We start from the raw sequence: 22,459 nt of genomic DNA, 5'->3' as shown, positions 1-22,459 counted from the left end.
TATAACAATATGAAAACGTTGGACTGAGCAGACGGCAGATATCCAGCAGATCCAACAGGCTGATGGATGAAAGTGTTCCATCACGTGAGCAGCTGAAGTGTGTCGTTGTTTATCATCATCGTCGCTGTTCGTCAGGATATTTATACTCTTTAAACACAGCGAGTGTCTGCCGAGAAACCAGTGCACACACACACACACACACACACACACACACACACACACACACACACACACACACACACACACACACATTTATGGGCATAAACACACACACCCAGACAGTCAGCCGGTTCGTCCCCTTCAGTTATTTTTAGTCTAAAGTCAACACGACGCTTTGCTTAATGACTCCACTGAATTCCTTTCTGTTCTTTTTTATTTTATCATATCTGTTCAACAGGCGTCTCATTTCACATGTGACCATAAATTACATGTTGTTTTTGTTTTGTTTGAACTGATTTATTTCATTTGTCTCAGTCCTGAAATGTTTTTAATCAGAGTTCAACCGTGTTAAACACTTTGTAACTTGATTTGCTGCAAAGAGTTTTTATGATATTGTTATTAAGGAAACTATGGACTGATAATGAAACAGGAAAAATAATTAAATATTTTACACGAAGAGAAAAAATAAAGGACTGATTAAAATGAAAACAAAAGTAAAGTTTGAGTTATAACTGGTTCTGTTAAATAGTAAGTAGAAGTAAAACAAATGGCTTCACTCACTTACTAAACTTATCATTACCTTTATCAGGGTTTTTAATTGCACCTCATGGTCTTCCTCAGATGGGAGTTTGAGCAAAAGAAGACTTAAGGAAGGCAGTGATGTGTGGTTGAAAGCCAGTAAGTGGACTTTGATTTAAGGTCAGAGATGAATGTTTCCTACGTTGTTTCAAAGGTGTTTCTGATATTCAGCCAATAAATGTTCACACTAACACTAACATTGCTAACGTGAGCTACTAATGTTAAGGTTGCTAATGCTAGCTACAGCGTACCTTTTTTACAAACTCTAAAGATGTGTTACCTTTAAAAAAATATTTGTCTACATAAAACAAGTCACAATATTTAATCAGGATCGTATCAGATGGAAACTTGTTTTCAAACTTTCACTTTCTCCTTCATCCCTCCTCCTCTGGTTTCTTCATCTTCATATCTTCCTCTCAGTTCCTCTCCCTGTCCTTCCTTCAGTAGATGATATTGTTACCTGGAGTAACCTCTCCTCTCCTCTCCTCTCCACTCCTCTCCTCTCCTCTCCTCTCCTCTCCTCTCCTCTCCTCTCCTCTCCTCTCCTTGGTTCCCTCTCTCCTCTTGCTTCCTTTCCTGCGCCCTTGTTTCCTCCCCTCAGTTACCTTCCATTCACTCTTGTTTCCTCTCCTCTTATCTTCTCTCATCTCTTGTTTCCTCTCCTTGTTTCCTCTCCTCATTTTCTCCTCTCCTCTCCTTTCCACTCTTGTCTCCTCTCCTTGTTTCCTCGACTCCCTTCTCTCCTCTCATCTCTTGTTTCCTCTCCTTGTTTCCTCTCCTCATTTCCTCCTCTCCTCTCCTTTCCACTCTTGTCTCCTCTTCTTGTTTCCTTGACTCCCTTTTCTCCTCTCATCTTGTTTCCTCTCCTCATTTCCTCCACTCCTCTCCTTGTTTCCTCTCCTCTTTCCTCCTCTCCTCTCTTGTTTCCTCTCCTTGTTTCCTCTCCTCATTTCCTCCTCTCCTCTCCTTGTTTCCTCCTCTCCTCCTTGTTTCCTCTCCTCATTTCCTCCTCTCCTCTCCAGCTGATCTTCCAAACTTGGTCATGTTCTCCGTCCTGCAGCCAAACACTCCTGAGGTTTAAACAACATCCATCACACACACACACACACACAGGCTGCTCTCTGGTCTTTACTCTGTTTCTATTTTAGCTCGCCTCTCACAAACGGCGGTCATGGCTCGCTGCAGGAGTTACTTACGAGGGCTCGCCATCTGTGTCACTGTGCTGCTAATGGTAAGCTAACCGCTAAAAGGCTAACTGCTAACAGCATGTTTATGATTGGTTGGGATGGATGTGAAAATGAAGTGCAACAATTTTCATTAGTTCAAAGATTCATGGGAAAAGGAAAAGAAAAGAAAACATGTATGTCAGTTTATAATTAGAGTTTTTATTTATCTTTAATCAGGACTTTCTTTTAATTTTTACAGTTGGATTTATGTTCTGGAGGCAAACACGAATTAAAGCTGATTAATAAGGAGGTTCTTTGATTATAAATCGACTGCTGAGATTTAATTGAAAGTGTCTGAGGTTTTTTTGAGGTTCAGAATCATGTTTGTAATTTAAATACATTTGTTGTCTTGTTGTGTTGTTTTTCAATACTTCCTCATGTATTTCACAACTTTATTTGCACATTGGTTTACAAAAAATTATTTGACATACAAAAACACACCGATGATCTGGATCAGATTAAAAAGTATAATGCATCTACACAAAAGCATGAAAATAAACTGCAACATTAATAAACCTCACTAATTATTACTCAGCTTGTTACAGAAATAACTGCAAACTGTCTGATTTTTTTTTTTGGTAAGATGTCAATGAATTAGTCTCAATATAATGGGATACGTTTCTTAAACAAACAATAACTGTTTTTTGTGTCAACAGTTGACAGTTTCTTTAAACATGTTTCCTATATGCTGATGACACACTGCTTTATGTGACTGATGTTATGGCTCAAGCTGATGCTGTTTTAGATGTTTTTTAGATTTTAGTGACGAAAGTAGTGAAGCTTTTAAAAGATAAAAAGTTTGTTTTTTATTATTTAGTTTATTATTTTCATTATTTTATAGTTTATATTTGTGCTGCCTTATAAATAACGTGAGTCACCTGTAAAACATTAACCTGTATGACCAGCATGCGTTCACTACCAACACTTCAAACACAGCAGCTTGTTCAGTGGCCTTAAGCTTTAAACTAGGACGCTCTACCTCGCCCTCTAGTGTCAGTTTTACACGTGACGTGGCTCTGTGGTCCAGGTAGCAATAATACGTAATATGCAACGTCCTGTTAGGTTTTCAAAATAAAGCGCGGTGACAAACAGTTCACATATTATGACATTTGGATTCAGATACTTGTGTAAAAACAGACTCTGGTAAAAGTAGAAGTACTGATTCACCTTCTTTACTCCAGTAAAAGTAATAGAGTACAGGCTCTGAAATGTACTCAGAGTATCAGAGTAAAAAGTCTCCCTCTGAAGGACATTTGTGGTCAAAGCTAACTGAAGCTCACGTCATATTAATATAATTCAAAGACTATTAAAGTTAAAGGTAGAGTCAGTGGGATTGTTGGGAGTGAAACGGGCTGTTACATGTTGTGTTGTGTAATTAGCGCATTATCGTTTCCTCTTCTTGTTTTCTTCCCTTCTTTCCCTCCCACTGTTTCCTCCTTGTTTCCTCCACTCATTCCTTTTCACTCTGCCTATAAAATATTGTGGTGATTACTGATTCCTCTGTGTTCGCTGCTTCCTGTTTTGGCTCCAGTCATGTTGTTGTTTACTCTACATCAGCTGATTACAGTACTTAGTGGGTACGGTATGTTAGTTTAACCCGACTTTCACGTCGTTTTTGGAAATCTATTTTAGTCTTCACATGTTTGCGACGGGTTGAATCTGTGTTTTGTTGTTGTGGTTTTAATTTCATTCTCTTTTTGTTTGTTTGTTTGTTGTTTTCAGTTAGTTGCGAAGCTGCAGTAAACTGACTCATTCAGATAAAACTGAGTGTGTCAGAATATTTAGTAAAACTGTTAAATAGAGTTGGAAACCAGCTCTGAAAACAGAGCTGGAAACTTTAAACTGTGAGCTGGATGACGTCTGAGCTTCAGAGCCGTCACAGTTCCCAGCTGATGGAGGGTCTCTGGGGAAACACGACAGTTTGAGAGGAATGTTTCTGCTGTTAAACACTTCCTGTGAAAAACAACAAACTCTCAGTCACAGCAGTTTGAGCTGGCGTCTCCCTTGGTTTTCTCTCTGCAGGTGTCTGGTGTGGTGATGATCGGAGTCGGGTTTTCTTCCATCGACGGTAACACACCGGTTGCTGAGGTAACCGTGTCTCTGTGTCTTCAATCACATCATATATTAAAGATTTACTGTCCTCTGCTGCCTGCTGGTCCATATTTGAGCGCACATTTACTCCCAAACGTGGATGTGACATAATTATTTTAATGGAGAAGAGCGATAAACTGATTTAAGTACACAGCTCCACAAAATGTATAACAAAGGACTCGCAACACGTTTGATATTGACACATTTGCAACAGTGGGATCGCGGCTTTACAGCTCCAGCTTCATGGCTCTGCAGACTGAAGCTGAGCTCACGTGTGATCTCATGGGGAAGCAGACGTAAACAACGGTCTGTAGAAACAACAACTACAGCAGAAGGTTAAATGAGTCCGGATGAGTTGAGAGACGCAGTCCTCACTGGTGTCCTGTTCTCACTGGAGGGGAGATTTTAAGTTACTGTCAACAGTCGTATGCTAGCTAACGTTAGCCTCAAGGGGCTAGAATGGTCACTGTTGCTAGGCAACACTGTCAGCTGTAAGTAACTAGTAATTAAAGTGATTAAATAAATGTAGTGGAGTAAAAAGTACAATATTTGCCTCCAAAATGTAGTGGAGTGGAAGTATACAGCAGCAGAGAATGGAAATACTCAAGTAAAGTACTCGTAGTAGAAAAGTACATCATAAACTTAGATACTGGTATCTGTTTTATTGTACTGCAGACGGCTACTGATGGAATGTATTCAAGTAACAAAGTACTGTATTGTACAGTAAAGTACAATTTTGAGGTATTTATACTTTACTTGAGTATTTCCATTTTCTTCTTTGTACTTTTTACTCCAGTACATTTATTTGATACCTTTAGTTACTAGTTACTCTCAGATTACATGCTGCATCAAAGTAATGTATTTTTAGATTCATTTATTTAACAATTGAATAAAACAAACACTGATTCTGATATAAATGTTGAATATTGGATCCAATCAGTCGACCCAGAATATAACTGTGTGTCTGTCTGTGTGTGTGTGTGTGTGTGTGTGTGTGTGTGTCTGTCTCCCAGTTGTTCAACCAGTTGTCCAGCAGCGATGGTTTACTGGTCCTGCAGGTCTTCGGTCCCATCACGGTGATTCTTTCTGTTCTGGGCATCTGTGCTGCGACGCTGGACCTCAAACCTCTGCTGCTGGTGGTGAGACACACACACACACACACACACACACACACACACACACACACACACACACACACACACAGGGGGCGGAGCTAACCTGTGATCCTCTCCTCCAGTTCTCGGCTCTGATATTTGTGGAGTTTGTGGCTCTGATGGTCGTCGCCTCGCCGCTGGTTCAGGTTCAGGCTCAGGTAACTTCCTGTCTCTGTCTCCGTCACTCACATCAGCGACCACTGCTGCCCCCTGCAGGCTGCAGCGTTCATCACAGCCACACGCTGTGAATGATTCAGAGATCAGTTTCTCAACCCTTTCAGAATCAGACAACATTTGGACTAACATGTACAGTATGTTTCCTTTCTGTGAACACATTGTTGACATCCACACTGAGAGAGGTGAGTATCCTTTACATTTGTATTTAAGGAGCTCCACATTGATTATACAGGAACAATAACCTGCCTGTTACAGACATGTTGCATTTCCAAATGATATTAACCAGAAAATATACAAAATATCACAACGCTGGTCGAGAAGTTGTGTTTTAATGTTTCCAGACCAGAGAGGCCTCAACTGCTGTGTGTTATAATGATGTTTTGTTATGATAAGAAATGAACAGCTCTCCCTGTTCCCTCCATCACTGTGCTGTTCTGCATTGTGTTGTGCAGATGGACGGTGCGGTGGACGAGGTGTTCCTGAACGTCACTCCTCTCCACAAAGCGGAGCCTTACATCCAGCGAGAACTGAAGAAGCTGCAGACGTCGGTACGACGGAAGGAAATAAAAAACATCACAAATCTGATTGAATCCAAAATCCACATTAAATATCACAATGTAGAGAAACGTGTCGGATGATGGTTTAAACTATTGCTGTTAGCCTGTTAGCCTGTTAGCTCTCTTTCATATTTATCAAACTTTTCCTTCAGTTCAGACGGATCATCACTCCAGTTTCAGATATCTACAACTGACTCTGTGATAACATGAAGTAATGTTTTAGTTTATATCCAAATGATAGTTAATCATCTGAATTAAAATCATCTTTAATCTAAACTGAACTGGTCAGAAACGTAGCTGGACTTTGAGTCTCATGATGTCGGTGTGTCTCAGGACTCTTGTTGTGGTTTGAGGAGTTTTGACGACTGGGAGAATGAACTTCCTGACTCCTGCCTCTGCACGCCTCCCACCCCCCCGCCTGCCTCACACCTGCAGCACAGGTAACTCTCAGCTTTTTCATTTATCATTTTTATATAACTTTTTCAATTTCCTCATAAATTCATACATTTCTAAATGATTTCATGGACTTAGAAGAAGTATTTTTTTGGAATCAGTTGAATCATTTTGTAGGTTTCTAGACGACTCTGGAAGAGTTTTGTACTTTCTCATTCAAGTATTTCTGGATATTTTATGAGCTACGAGAGATTTTGAGTTACTAGATACATCTGTTGAAGTTTCATGGAGAATAAAACAATCTGAATGATTTTACGATTTTACACGTGAATGAAATACTTCTGTTCATAAATACAGTTTTCAAATACAGGACTAGAGTTTTTGAGTTACTTGAGGAATTTTTAAGTTTCTAGACAACTTTCTGTCATTTTCTCATTGTGCTTTTGAGCTTCTAGATAAGTTGTCCAAGAGTTTATAGTTAAAGAGTTGTTTGGAGGTTTGGAAGTTTCTGGAGTTGTTAGAGCTGTTAGAGATAAGAGTTTGAGTTTCTGGACACATTTCTGGATCTCTAAAGACTTCTGAGGAGTTGTGGGTTTCTAGAAAATCAAGATTTTGGGTTTCATGATGAGATTTAAGCTTATAGATAGGTTTGGAAGATTCCAGGAGAACTTCAGAACGTTTAGGGTTTCATTTATGTTCCCGAGGTGTTGAACAGCTGGATGAACTCTGATATCATGAGGCTGCCGCAGCAGACGGACAGAAACACGACTATTTGATTTTGTTTTTGTGTGTCGCTGCTTCAGTTTCTTCTTCTCTTCCTCATGTCGCAGCCGTCAGTCTGGTAACTGGAGCTCAGAGGGAGCCTGTTTGATGGTGGACAGAGACCTTCACCCTCCGACCTCTCAGGTCACAGATAAATGGGTTCACTCAAAGGTAAAACCCACAGTATCAGCATCGTTTGTGTTCATCTCTTTTCCATCTGCCACTTTCCTTCCTCTGTAGCTCCTGTTTTTACACATTTTGTCCTCAAAATGCTGAATGTTGACCTTTGACCTCTGCTTGTTGCAGCCCTGTGGTCCCATCCTGAAGAGCTACCTGAGCTTCCCGATCAAACTCAGGATAGGAATCATTTCAGCCTTCGCCACCATCACGGTACATCATCACACATTGTCTTCCCTCTCAGTTTCTGTTTCCCTTCATCTCTCCGTGTTACCTTAACGTCACAGTTCTCCACGGTTAGGACGATGAACGCGACTCCTCAGTCTAAGACGAGACGAGTCCATAAATCTTTAGAAAGCTCAGATTCTTGTGAGTCGATTCAAGATAAAACCACATCAGACGGATACAATCAACAAACAAATGTTGAAGTGATGAAGCTTCTTAGTGCTTCAGTAGAGAATCGAACTCATCCATATGGGTGATCCCAAGATGGCCGCCGTTTGATTTCCACCTGATCTGAGCAGGTAGGAGCTTCTGTGCCCGTCCTGGAGCCTACAGCAGCCAACGAGTGATTGCATTGACAGGAGACGTACTTTTTCCTCTTCCTCCTCTCTCCTGAGCCACTTTGACACCAGCCTGCAGATGATTGACTCATCATGTAGCCAATGAGAATTCAAAACTAGCAACATATAATCTAAATGGGCTTTCGACACCTGAACATGAACATTAAGCAGGTTTATGTAGTTTTTCCACCTCAGCACTTGTTCTTTTACTTTTTTATTCACACAGAGTTTGTGTAAATAAGGAAATAAAGAACTGTAATGAGTTTAAAGGTATTAGGACGTCACAAAATGGCGTTTTTTTTTGCCAGGCACCTGAATATTTCCTCATAAAAACATGTGTTAAGTGTTAAAATGTGACTCGGCTCATCTGCAGGATGATTTATGCTTTAAAAAACTCTGTGTGTGTGTGTGTGTGTGTGTGTGTGTGTGTGTGTGTTGCAGATGGCGGCCATCGCTCTGTGTCTGGCGTTGGGTCTGGAGGAATATTGGAAGACGCCTCCAGTGGAAACGACAGTCGACGACTTCAACAGGGTGAAGTACCAACCCAAACCCTCCCTCACCTGACCTCTGACCTCTGACCTCTGACCTCTGACCTGTCACCTGAAACCACTCAGGTGACAGGTCCTTTCAGAACAGAAGCTTTATATCGGACAGAAACAGTCATTCACATCTGGGACCGGACTGATTTCTGGACGTCCTGTCGGCGGGTGATTGTTCGTGGCCTCAGGTAGAAGACGTCAATTTAAGAAAACCAGGCACATTTATTTCATAACATCGTCCCCTCCTACATTTACAAACTGCGCGGAGCACGTGGATCCTTCGAGGAAGTCGAGGTGGTGCTGGATGGAGGTGTAACGATCCACTGATCCAGATCAAGAACAAACATCGATCTATATCGTCACTTTTAAGATGCGGCTTTATTTTTGAATTCCCCACCAGCGCTGAGAAAATAAAGTTTAATTAATACATGTATGTTAAGCTGAAAGCTAGCTGCTAAGCTAACTTACACAAAGTAAAGTGATGAAGCTAAAGATGGTGCCCAGCTAAAAACAACTGTTTCGTCTCCTCGACAGTTAAAGAGCTGAACTTTAAACTCTTGTCAAATGTTCGTGTTGTTGAGACATATTGTATGTGTGTGTCAGTGGAGTCAGGTTAAAGTACATTATTTCTGGTTTTAATCATTCACTATTTTTTTGTGTTTTTTATGAGCAAAAGCAGAAAAGAGAAAAGACGAACTGATGATCTCGTCTCATGTCGATCACGGGCCACTAAACTGAATCGAAGCGTATCACGATAGACGAAACAGAAACTCACATCGCTGTTCAAAGAGTCGATAAAACATCGTGTCCTGATGAAACCTCTCACAAGTTGCCGTGTTGGACGTCCAGAAAATAGTCCACAGCTGCGATGACGTCATCATCACTGATAAAATGGCGACCACTGAGCTCCTTCTGCAGCCGGATGAAGAGGTCGAAGTCTGACGGTGTCAAATCAGATGTTCCTGGACGGCAGCAGGCGCCACTGTGCTGACGTCCAACTTTAAATCAGCCCAAACAGAAAAACCAAAAAGCTTTTCACTTTTATCTCTGATGCTTGTGTGGCCTGTTGTTGTAGTTCCCCTCCGCAGCCACAAGATGGTGGTAATGATATAAATGAGCGGCAGGTCGGCGTCTCAGCGGCTCGTTAATGTTTAAAACAAGATTCGGTTCTTCACTTTTCAGCCTGTTTCTTCACAGATTCAGTTATAAAGGTTTTGAAAAATGTAATTATATATTTACATGAATGAAATCATTTATATAAAGATAGGTATGTTTAAAAAAAAGTTAAAGAAACCCACAAACACCAACACCCACACATGCAGTGACTTAATTCCTGAAACCTGTTGCTCATTTAACAAAAATGCCAAAAGTACCTTCAACCACCAGTAAACACGTCTCCACACATAAACAAGCCGGGTTCTGCTTCTAATGAGGACAACTTCATATGAGAGGCCTCAGAAAACCAGAGGGGCTCCTCTGTTAGGCAACATCACCAGACTCCCTTAACAAATGTGGTCATTTTAAAAGTTGTTGAGTTAAAACAAACTTTATCACGTAGTGAAACTCTGTCTCTGACAGACTCTGAATCATTGTCTCCTTCTTGTAAATTCAGCATTAAATGAAAACAGTAAGTTGTTTGTTTCCTTGTAAAAAGTGTCAGTTTGTGGCAGCATGGCTGCACCAGCCTGTCTGCTTCTGTGTCTAAAGTGCTAAAGTCTTACCTGCCAACATTTAGCAGCTGTTCGAACACACTGTTTACACTGATTTCACCATTTACACTCAATTTATGAAAGAAGAAACATTTTATTGACGCTAAACATGTCACATTTTACAAATACACTAAACAGTAACCAGTATAGGCGACTTCTTTGTCCCCGTGGAGAAAGTCACCAGTCTCCATTTGAAAAAAGCTCAATTTAGTGAGTTGTTGAGTTGGAGACACTTTATAAACTGTGTGAAACTCTGTCTCTGACTAATTCTGACTTATCTGGGCCTTCTTGTAAATTCTGCAAATGTTCTGCATTAATTTATTTCCCTCTAAGTGTAACAAACACAGTTTCAGTGATACACGTGTTTAGTTGCACACAGAGCAGGAAGTGAGATCTGATCACAGGTGATTTTGCTTTGTTGTGAAACAGTTGATAATTTAACCTGAACTCTGCTTTGAGCAACAAGCCACGAATATTTATTTATCTTTAACAAAACTTATTTTTCACAAGTTTATCATATTTTTTAAAAAGTCACCACTACCTTCAGCCCTCAATTAAGTGTAGTTGAGTAATAAATATATTATTTAAAATTTTTCCTATGAAATGTGGTGCGAATTATTCAAGATAAAACTACACTTTCATACACACTTAAATATAAGAAATGAGAATAATAAAGTATTTGAGATGTTTGTAATATGATAATATATCATGTTCTACAAAAAACACTTGTGTTATTTGAATTTCTATGAATTATTTCTGGATTTTCATGAAACATTGTTTCTGATGTACCATAAACAGACCAGTCGTCTGCGGGCCAGACGACCTTTTGCACTGCTGAAATAGGAAATCCCAACAGGGCGGCAGGATGATTATTTCTTGATGTTTACAGGAACAATACACACAAAGATTCTCCAGCCTGATAAAGCAGAAGTTAACAGATATCCATCTGTTGATGCAGAAGAGAAGCAGCACAGACCGACATGTTTCTGTAGGTCTGATTCTGTCTGACTCTCGGTTTCGGACGCGCTCAGCTCTTCCACAGGATTTCCTCTGTTGTTGGAGCTGATGACTTTAAAACCTTTTTCACCTTCGACCTGCACAGAAAATGTACGAGTGCACAGGGAAACACAGGAGAGAGTCTGGAAGTCTTTCTTGTTCGGATCCTTCAGAAAGTATTTAAACTGTTGTTGCAGTTTCATTTTCAATCTCTCATGTTGTTTCTGTGTTTTTAATGAGATTAACATGTCAACTGAATGTTAATATTCATATCGTTTCTCAGTTTGGTCAAAGAAATAAAGCTTTTTGAATTTTAATGTAAAAGAAAAAAAAAACAGGACAGGGAGAAGAGCAGCTACTTAATACAAGGTAGTGGAAAAAATGCTAATAGTTGCTAATGTAGCTACTTCCTCAGTAAGGTGATGCTAACTTTGCTAATTAATAGTTTCTAGTCAAAGACTTATAGTAAATTGAAAATTAATTCTAGTTTAATGCCTAAAGAAGTCTAATCATGCTGCTAATAAATGCTAATAGAGTCAACAAGTTGCTGAAAAAGTGAACTTTGGTCACAGGTGTGTCAGTTACAGATGGGATGCGTCTGACGTCAGGTGTAAACCCAACAGCAGCAGGAGGAGGAGGAGGAGGAGGAGGAGGAGGAGGAGGCGTATTGTTGTGTTTCCCGTCACGTTCCAGCTGAACTCTCCTGCGATGTGAGCGCATGTCAGACTTTCCAAATGGTTTCCTTAAATATCCTGCGTGGTCTCCTGTGGTAATATGTATTGATCTGTTGTGGCGGCATCGTTCGACCAGCATCAGCTCTGAGAAGTGTCCTAAAAGCTGTGAGTGTTGTTGAACTGGTGCCTGAACGTCTCTTCAACCCTGCACTGTTTCACTGAAGAGGCGTGATGATGTGCTGCAGTGAAGACGCAGGTGTCTTCCCAGGACAACGTGTCTGAGCAGCAGCTCGACGCGCTCAGACAGACAGTAAACACTCTGCAGCGAGAACGTAATCAGAGAGATTTCAGACGACTCATTCAGGTCCGGAGGTGGATTATAGAAACCCGAGGTGGAGCCCTGGTGGCGCCAGAAACAAAAAATTCCTGTCGACTCACAACTGATACATTTGGAAAGCCCTGAGTGGAGTTTTTTTACAGAAACAATCAGAAACAGGATGTCTGATGTGATACTGCCTCTGCTGCACCACGAGCCAGTCCTGAGCAGGAAATCCCTCCCTGAAACACGAGGCCGATCCAAGACCTCACCACACCGTCAACACGATGTGGCCTGAACATCAGGACCGAGGCTGATGGACGCGTTCATCAATCACTGCATGAAGAATCAAATCAAATAAAATGATTTCTTTATCTCTCTGGATGATTTACGGCTGAAGGCTCCATATCTTTAATGAAGCCAGAAAAAACAGCAACAAAAGAAGAAACAGGGGCAGCAAAGAGATCGACAATCAATCAATCAATCAATCAATCAATCAATCAATCAATCAATCAATCAATCAATCAATCAGTCACACCCTGATTGGCCGGGAGGGGAACGCCCACGCTGCTCTCACTCATTAATTAAGATCCAGTCTCCACACCTGCAACAGTCGATCTGAATCAACTGCAGTCGACCCAGAGAGATTCAGAACCACACGTTGTCTCCGTCACAGTGAACATCCTCTGCGCTCTGTTTTACAGAGAATCATTTGTACAATGTTTTGTTCTGATTTGTTTGGGCAGTGAGCAGTTAAAGCCCGGTTCAGACCGAAGAATCACAGCAAGGCCAGACGTTTCGAAGGTTCTGAAGCCGCTGATGGTCAGAAAACAACACTTGGTGGACACACGACGTTCAGACTGTAACAGCACAACGTTCCTGTTGTTGGCTTTAATCTAGAAGTGATACAGGACTGAAGTGGATCTGGACTCTAGAAGTTATCACAACGAGCTTGTACTGGATTCTGACTCTGATGAGGAGCCGGTGAAGCCAAACAATTTGGCCCAGATGAGGCCCGGCGGTGTGAAGTGGCTCAGATCTGCTTTCACTCGTCGTGCCCTGCAGCTGTCGGTTTTATTCACAGGCGAGTCAAACCGCTAAACGGGAACGTTTAGTTTCATCTTCTCACTTTTACTTCCCCGTCACATTCCTCTGAGGCCGGATCATCACACGGTCCTGTCGTTACCTCTCGTTTACACTCGTGACAGCTGAACCTGACAGAACCGTCGGTGTTAGCTGAACACGTTGAACTGACAGAACCAGCTATGTTGATGTGATGTTTTCCTCATAACCAAGTGGTTTTTGTGCCTCAACCACACGAGACCATGAGCACAGAGCAGAAACACTGAAAACTAAACCTGAAGACACGTGAGGCTGCAACATGACATCAGGTGAAAACACAAGCAGAACTGGGTTCACTCTGTCATCTGAGCTCAGCAGAGGAATTATTGGCACGGTTGCATTTTAAGGAAACACTTGAAGCTCAGACACGGAAAAGTATCACTTGGTTTGGTTTGGGCAAGTCTTTGGACTAAATTCAGCATTTTAGATTTCTTTTATCCATCTCTGACCACAGCTGAGTGAACCGGATCAACAAGAACTCACATGTGCTCGTTGCAAAAAAACAGAATTATAACAGTTGAGAGAAGTTGCAGAGAAGAGCTGCATGTGATGAAGTCTTAGCATGTCTGTCACAGCACGTGGACCTTAAAGGTGTTGACTAACATGTTAAATCTGTGTGTGAGGTCGAGGTGGGACAAAGGGAAGAGTGTGTGAGTTCAGTTAAATGTCAGTAAAAGAAAAGTTGTGGTAGATGAAGGAGACTCAGGTGAACCACACCTGCCCTGAAGCTTCAACATCTGACCTTCTTATTTTCTTTTACGTGGGCGGATTCCTCTGGTTTGACATTTAAGAGGAATTAAATCTGCCGTGCTGCGACTGCTCGTCTCTACATGTTGAACAAATGAAAGGATCCTCCTACAATAAACTGTCAAACCCGCAGGAGAGAAATGTGAAGCTCAGAACCAACAGAACTGGGCCTGTAGCTCCTCGTTTGATTGTGTTTTTTAAGCAGACGAGTGTTTTCCCATATGACACATGGAAATGTGAATTTATCGGTGGACATCAGAAACGTTACTTGTGAACTTGGGCTGAAAATCATCCGGTTATAGAGTCGGGTAGATCCAGAGCTTCTGGGGGAATAAACACCAGGAGTCTCATCAGATTCTGCTCTGATCCGACGGGAGGAGAGCTCAGAGATTACTTTGTAACTTCTGGGATTAAAAAGTAGATTTATCTTCACTCCTGTTTATCAACCTGACTGCAGCAGTGATCCGGAGGTGACCTCCACTGTCGGGTGTTTCTGTTCTGTAATGTCGACTGCTGACTGGAGCTGGAGGGGAAATGGACTTTACTTCATGAACGTAACGTTACAGAGAGGAGACAGAGAACCAGAACCAGAACCAGAGTCTCTGCTGAGTGCTGAGTTCACTCAGAGTTGACCTGAATTCAAATGTTATCTTACAGCTAGTGTACAGTAAAGTAATCTGGCTGTTTGGGCAGATAAACGCTGCATGAGTTACACAAATAAACGTAAACTGTCCTGCGTTCAAGCTCACTTGGCTGGTGGTGAACTCACCATCAAACAAACACCATTACTAATAAAAATCTGACGTCACTCGGTCACAAATATAAACAGATGATGTTTTAAAGTTTTAATTGTGTTAAGTTTAGTCACGTTCGTCTGCTTTTTTTAAAATCCAGGAAGTAACAACAGGCGACCAAATGAAACTCAGTGTTATATTGAGTAAACTTGTGGATTTCTCTGTTTGAACATTGTTGGAAACATTTAAGATAATGTTGTGAACACAACTCAACAAAATAAAGAACGAAAGTCGAGTCGACATTTTAATGCAGAATTCCTGCGTATCACATTTTGCTGATAAGAAGGATTTTGAATCCAGGACTTTTTACTTATTATGAGTATTTTAACAGTGTTGTCTTGGTACTTGCAAAGGTCCGCGAAAAGTTGATTTTTGAGTCTCATTTTCAGTCTCAAACTCATCAAAAACTGATGCTCTGCTTCCATTTGACGAGTTCAGAACGAGACTCAAAAACCAACTTTCTTACAAAGTGAACCTTTAAATGAAATAAGAGACCTGAGTACCACCGTCCTCCAGTGTGTCAAAATACACCTTTAAGATCCGAGACACACACGAAAGCCTTTTTGTTTGATCTCTTTTGAATTATAGAAAAAAATCTAACAAGGGAAACAAACAGAATAAAACTCTTCATTCAGCCCCTGAAGGAGGTTTTGTTTGTGTCCAACTGTTCCAACACGTCTGGTGTTTTTTCTGCAGACTCAGCTACAATCTATGTCACAACATCTTTATAAGTCTCAATCTGCACATCCTCTTTATGTCTGAACAGCAGCTTTCATTTCTGGGAAAACAGGGATACAAACTGAAAATATCAAAATGAAACCTACAGGCTGTTTTGGTGTTTTTGCGGATCCGTTTCCATAACACTGATTTTTATCTGAGATAATGGCGCCATCAGCAAAACTGTGTAAAAACACAAACCAGCCTCACGACCAGCCTCTGAAAACATGCATTTAACGGCGACGGATGTACAGATGAGGTGAGCTGATTAAAAAAAAGCCACAGACAAACTTGTTTTAAAGTCGTCTCTCTCTTGGTGAACAGTAGTTTCACTTTTGGTAAACTGGCAGAAAAAAACTCACACGGTATCAAAATGAAACCTAACAGCAGTCTGAGGAATGATGGGATTTTTGTCTTGCAGATTCAGTTTTTACTGAAGCTATTAGTAGAAGGTTTAATGTTCTTTAACACTCGTATCACAGGTCAGATAACACAGCATCATCTGCAAAAAAACACATGCTGAAGACATCAGTGCTACTCTAAAAACATTACGAACAGATTATGTAGGAAGTTTTATTATTATTATGAAAAAATTAAAAAGCCAGACAATAGTTTCCTTTGCGATGAAGCAGTCAGGGAAACGTTTAGGTAAAGCAGTGCATTGCAGCCGATAGCTTCTGTTAGTCGAAACGCTAACGTTACTGTTTGACAGTGTTACACGACAGAAAAGGCTTAAATTACTTGTGCACATCTTCACACATCTGCAACACTTTTTATTGAGTAATGTAATTAAACATAATGTTAGCTAGGAAGTGGTTGAATGCTAACGTTAGCTAACGGGTTATAAAATATGTTGTTTTACTTTGAAATACGGCCTGATGTCCATCCAGATTGTCACTTTCCATCGTTGCTAATTAATCAGCGTTTTTATATCACTGTCTCTGTTTATCTCAGCACAGGAAGCATTTTTTATTTGTTGTTTTCAAATGAACGGACCCGATTTCTTTTTAATGGCGTCTCTGGATGCACGGAAGTCTTTCACGTAAACACTTTAAGTACCGAGTGAGCGTCAGAGCTGCTCCTTCAGTCTGTTTGTCAATTACAGCAGCACTTATCCATCTGTTTGTACACACTGAACACATCAGCCATTTGATTTCCCAGAAGCTGTTCTTTCTTTCCTCTGGTTTCAACACGCCTACATCTCTGATTTTGTTTTTCCGTCATTCAAAACTGTCTCTGTTGTCGCCGGCAGCTGTTTCCATTCATTGGAGACGAGAGAATATCAGAGACGGGAGGATTTGACTCTCTGACGGTGGTGTCAGAGAGGAGGATGCTGTCCCAGTTACATCTTAGACAATGGGTCCCATCCACTCCATGACATGGTGGTCAGCCACAGGAGCACATTCAGTACTAGACTGATCCACCAAGATGCAACACAGAGCGCCACAGGAAGTCGTTCCTGCCTGTGGCCATCAAACTGTTGAACTCCTCACTCTGAGTCTCTGAGACTCTGTGATGACTTTTTAAAATCGTTTGTCTTGATATAAAACCTCCATGAATCAAATGTTTTCAGTAGAAAATGTCATAATTGACCTCGTTTGCAGTTTGAGGCGTCCTTACAACAGTAGGGCTGCTATGGTGTAGGGATGACATAGTTTTGTAGGCCAACCCTGAAGTTAGCATCGCCCTGGTTCCCTCTGTGGGATTATTGAATTGGATTTATGAAACGATAATCTTCACAGATGAACTCCACTTTGTGATGTTTGCAGTGTAAATTAAATGTGTAGCAGTAAAAAGCTAATGCTAGGCTACAAACAGACGACATCACGGTCACATGACTTAAACGTCACCACCACTGAGCGTCTTACTGCACAATTACTATCCAGGTTTTCTATAAACTGGTCAATGTACAAGTTGTAAAGTCAGAGTGAGAACAGTGTGTAACTAAAGTGGCCTGTAAAGACGGACTAGTGAGTAGATGAGTCTCCGTGTTCGCTGTGAGGACGTTTAATGTCCCCGACAACCTCTGTAGTCTCATTTAGACACTTGTTAGCAACAGCTAACAGTTTTTAACACATGAAGAGCTTCATAATTAAACTGTGGACATTTAATGATGGATTTTATGTTGGAGAACAAAACGTGTAAATATGTTCAGCCTGTGGTAACCACACACCTTATTTCAGGCTTGGTTAAACATAGCAGCATATGCTAGCTCAGCTAACTAACTGGCTAACTATCTAGGCAGGGTTGTGAGCCTGGTTTAACAATTTTAACATTAGCTTTTTGTAAAAAAGAAAACAAAAGAGAGACAGACTCTCTCTGTGGTTGCTCAAGCTAACAGCAGCTAGCTAACAACACTAGCGGTGGACTCTTGACATGCTAAGAGCCACAGAAGTTGAGTCTGTGTCTTTGTACAGTGTTTATTTACAGAATAGCATTGACATTGATGTTACTTGAGCTAACAGGCGCTACCTAGCTCAATTTTGTTAGCATTTGTTGTGCCTGCTAGCTTAAGAGAGGCAGGCGGTACGAAACAAAAAATAAAAAGTGTTATTAAAATCCGGAAATGTCCTCATGAAATCAAAAACAGACCTATTAGAAAAAAAAAAGGTCAATAATTAAATAAAAATAAAATTCAGATGAAGAATAAAGCAACATTTCATGATACGTTGTGTTTGAATCGTTTGAATTATTTGTATGTAGCCTGTATTTTACATAATAATTAGCATCATTAGGTTTGCTTATTGAATAATGTCCTGGGTTATGGATGTGTGTACAGTTCACCCTGTTGTGTTTGACACTTGGAGCTCCCTGTTTCTTTGGACAGCTCACAACATAATAACGTTGAGATAGTTAAGAAAGCAGCCGCTGGACAAACTGACAGCAGGCGGCTGATCAGCTAATATCCTGCAGCTGTGTTTGCTCTGACAGCCTCATCGCTGTCCTCACTTCTGTTTCCTACATCTGCTTGTTTGTTCACACATACAGACACTAAGAGGAAAGCTGTCTGTTGACTCTCATGATTCAAATCAATACAAATATCCCAACCACAGTTATTAAATATCTCAGAAACCGCTGGCTCCGCTCTCATTTCCACTGAGACGTTTCCAAGAACTCAGGCATCCTCGTTGATGGTCGACCGCGGTCACAGTGATAATCAGCTGCCTGGACTGTGACCAAGAACGATGGACGAGGACGTGAAGCAACATCTGTGACGTGCTGAACAAAATAGTATTTTAGAAAAGTATTCGTTGAGCTTTTTATCATGACGAGACTAAATCAACTGTAACTTTCAAAAATGATGGTTTAAAGCAGCCTTTCTCACAGTTTGGTGGATTTGGTTAAAATATCATTTTTTAAATGAAGTGTTTCTCCGGAGCAGGACAGACGTGTTGTTTTTAATATCAAATCAACTTCAAAACATATTAACGATCGTAGTGTCTGAAAGTGTCCTTAAGATGGGGTCTGAAGGTACATCACATGCATATCACCATGTATGGAGAGAGAGAAAGCAGCTGTCCTCAATTAAGCAATTGGAAAGTACCTGATGGCCCCACTGAGGCCTTAACAACACACAAATGATAAACAGTGTTCAAAATAGAACTGCACAACTTTGAGATGTACACAATAAAAAGTTAATGTGATGTCAGGGGAACACGCAGGCCCACGGGAGGGTGGGAGTTTTTAAAAATACATCCTGACATGCACAATCCACCAGTGTGATGTTATTATGAAAGCTAATAGTGGAAAACTGCATTATTCAGGGTAAATGAAGAAAGGTTCAGGGGCGGGGCGACCCCAGAACCAAACGTATATAAACTGAATGATCAGAATACCTCAGTTCCTCCCGGGAGAGCTCACTGCAAGTATCTGTTGTGTGTAATAAACTGTGTCATCCTTATTGTCAAGACTCCCACTGTGAGTGTGTTTTACAGTCAAACAGTATAGATAAGCATTGAATTCAAGCAAGTAGTTATCCACTGCACCATTTATGTGAAAAACGATCAGCCGTCGAGCGTCATGTTATTGGTGGTTCTCGGTCTGAAACAGTTTGAGAAGATCTGGTTTAAAGCAGCGACCTGAAGGCGTCGTCACAAACTCACAGTCAGAGACTTTCCAGAACTGGAGGACATGAAATTTCAAATAATCCTCCCACAAAATACCAAACCCCTCCTCCCTCTCTGAGTCTCTGAGTCCGGTTCCGGTGGGAATTGTTTTGCTTCACCTCAGAACACTCACAGCCTAAAAATCCAATGACTAAAAATGACTCGTGCACGGTCGAGCTCGTGCACCCACTTCAGACGGGGTGCACGCTAACACTGTTAGCTTTGCAGCTAAAGTGAAGATTTCTGCTTATGAAAGGGTGAAAATAACATCTTCTCAGATTAGTTTAGGATCTCGGGGCTTCTGGAGACATTTGATGTTTTTTTTATGTTTTAAAAAACGTCCCCAGCTGCTTCAGTTGTTTAGCAGAATGCTGCAACGTAGATGATTTGGTGAACTCTTCCTTTAAACTCACATTTCTTCATGTACTCTGGTGGGATCATCTCACATCTTCCCCTCTTACCTTCCCAAACCGACATCAAATGTCTTTGTGAGGTGTTTTTCTATCATCCAGCTCCACGTGCTTCTTTGTCTCGTGCAGTAAACCTGTGTGTCTCCGTTCACTGTGTTCCTCTTTCTTCACGTTTGTTTTTCATTTCCATACATTAATATGCTTCACTGAGTCGAGCGTGTGAACGATGACACTGGCTCTGTGCGAGTGGAGGCAGATGGAGATGTAAAGCAGAGCAGCAGCAGCAGTAACCAGCTCAGCTCAGCTCGGGTTATGAAAATCATCATCTAACATTCATGAGGTTGAAATGAGGAGTTATTTATACAGTACTGTCTGTTACTGCAGAAACAGAAATAAGGCAGTTGTTTTCTCGCTCACGGGGGAAACGTCGCGTCTCTGTAAAGAAATGACTCGAGCGGTTTGGTTCAGACCTGCTCAGTATGGAAAGTGTGGTGAGATGACTTTTGTTGATTGACAGAGACCAACAGTCTGTGGACAATCAATAACTCCTCTGGTCCAGTGACAGTCCACAGACCGTCTCCATCACAGGACACATTGAATTGATGTCTGAACTCTATTTCCAGCTCTTCTCAGCAAATGCTCTTTAAAATAGAAAGTTCAATGTACTCAACATAACAACGTGACATCTCTCTAATCGCTGGGGTCGTGGGACCGACCCTCGTTATTTGACCGTTCATCCCGTCACAACATCAAGATAAAACTTCCACCTGTACAAACAGAAACCTCAACATCTAACAGACGAGGACGACAACAACAATAACAGTCAGTTACAGATTACAATGACATTTCTCGTGCAGGTATTTGCTCCCCCATAAAACCAGGATTGTGTTTGACATTGAACTCATTAATGAAGAAAGATAACGCTGCCAAAAAGCCTGACATTTACTGAAATACATTTAGTGAGACATCAGCTGACAGACTGCGGCTGAGTGCTTCCTGCGTCCTGACAGATTAATCTGATTCAGAGTTGGAAGAGAGTGCAGCCTCCTCCTGACATCCATCAGACAGGAGTGGAGAAACGGGACACCGGGTCCTAACTTGTCCTAACAGCATCAGGAGTTTGTGATGGTGGATGCTTTGTGGCCGGACTCTGATGACCCACGTTTTAAATTCTGGGGGCGGCTCTCTCAAGGCTTTTGGTCCTTGGCAGAAGAAATGGATGATCAGCACACGAGGCGAACAGTTCGACTCCCGGCTCGTCATCCAGCTGCCGTAGAAAGACGATCAGTCGAGGTGCGAAGTAACGAAGTATCTATATCTGTACTTCCTCCTCCTCACAGCTTCAAAACAGCCTCGTTACTTTAGTTTGATGCATTTGAGGTGAATTATGGATTATTGTTATTTGGCGTCATCGCACGCCGGCTTCCCAACATCACCAGACTGACGTCGACCTATCAGAGCTCATCACGCAGCGAGACGAAACAGAGACGTGAGACGAAGACCGGTGCAGGTGTCCACGTGGTGCCCTCGGCTGTCGGCTCACTCGACTGAGCGCTGCCACATGAACCCGCTCCCTGGATCTGTTCATGCTCACAGGAACACGCTGTGATGGACGAGGCTGCTCAGTGTTTCAGGACGGCAGCTGCAGCTTTGATGTAACAGAGACAGGACGGACTCTGGCCGGACGACGTCATCCTTAGATACGGTCGTCAGGCTCTGTATCACCACAGCGTCGGTTCATGTGCCACAAAGTTAATTTGTTTTAGTTTTTATTTTAAAGGAGCAGTGTGCAGTTTTGGAGAAGAAATTCAAACTCAGAATTTTAATATTTACAATATTAACGAGGTAATGATACAAACTTTTCTTCCATCGGTGAATAAACGAGCTGCTCTCAGAGGAAAATAAGGTCCCAGAACACTGTTTGAAGCTAGAGAGGTGGCAGGGTCCGCCACATATACACAAAGTAAAACAGTATGAACTTGTGTTGTCTTTTAAGGTCAGTTTGTTCATTCAGTTTATTCAGTCATGAAAACAAAAGAGAGTTTGTTTATCAGCCAGTGAGGATCTTTCTCTGCTCATTAACGTTTCTTCACTAAAACTACAGACTGCTCCTTTAAATACAGGAAGAATAATACAAATATAGGAAGACGAAACACCCATGTGGTCATTGTGCAGTCGACTGTGGAGGCTGTTACAACTGAGCCGCTTGTTTAAACGTTGCAGTCGTCCGAAGCGTGAAACCACTCGTGCAGCTGAAGGTTGTAGAAGTTCCCGAAAAAGCAGCCGGTTCTATTTGTGGTGCGATAAACGCCGACCGCTTAATCAGTGTCGCCGTTATCTCCCAGGTAATCCAGAGTCCGACCGCTGGGTCGTACGAGGAGGCTCCTCTCAGCTGTCAGCAGAGCGGCCATGACACCTCCGGCCTGACACAACACAGTCCAACACCGTCAGGAGACGACAGCTGGAACGACTCGTCCGTCACACCTGGCCT

General features: G+C 41.6%; 1 protein-coding gene across 1 annotated transcript; it reads left to right on the top strand.

Annotated features, from left to right (window-relative positions):
- Window positions 1-3,992: 3,992 nt before the first annotated feature.
- LOC141008111 (uncharacterized) lies at window positions 3,993-9,382 on the top strand. The gene is made up of 8 exons (XM_073480334.1): window positions 3,993-4,052; window positions 5,069-5,194; window positions 5,293-5,367; window positions 5,839-5,934; window positions 6,277-6,383; window positions 7,167-7,269; window positions 7,405-7,488; window positions 8,280-9,382. The coding sequence occupies exons 1-8, from the start codon at window positions 4,002-4,004 to the stop codon at window positions 8,400-8,402; spliced, it is 765 nt and encodes a 254-aa protein (XP_073336435.1). The 5' UTR covers window positions 3,993-4,001; the 3' UTR covers window positions 8,403-9,382.
- Window positions 9,383-22,459: the final 13,077 nt, after the last annotated feature.

This window comes from Pagrus major, chromosome 14 (genome assembly GCF_040436345.1).
Source record: "Pagrus major chromosome 14, Pma_NU_1.0".
In the NCBI taxonomy this organism is placed as follows: domain Eukaryota; kingdom Metazoa; phylum Chordata; class Actinopteri; order Spariformes; family Sparidae; genus Pagrus; species Pagrus major.
This window is presented reverse-complemented; position numbering and strand designations above follow the sequence as displayed.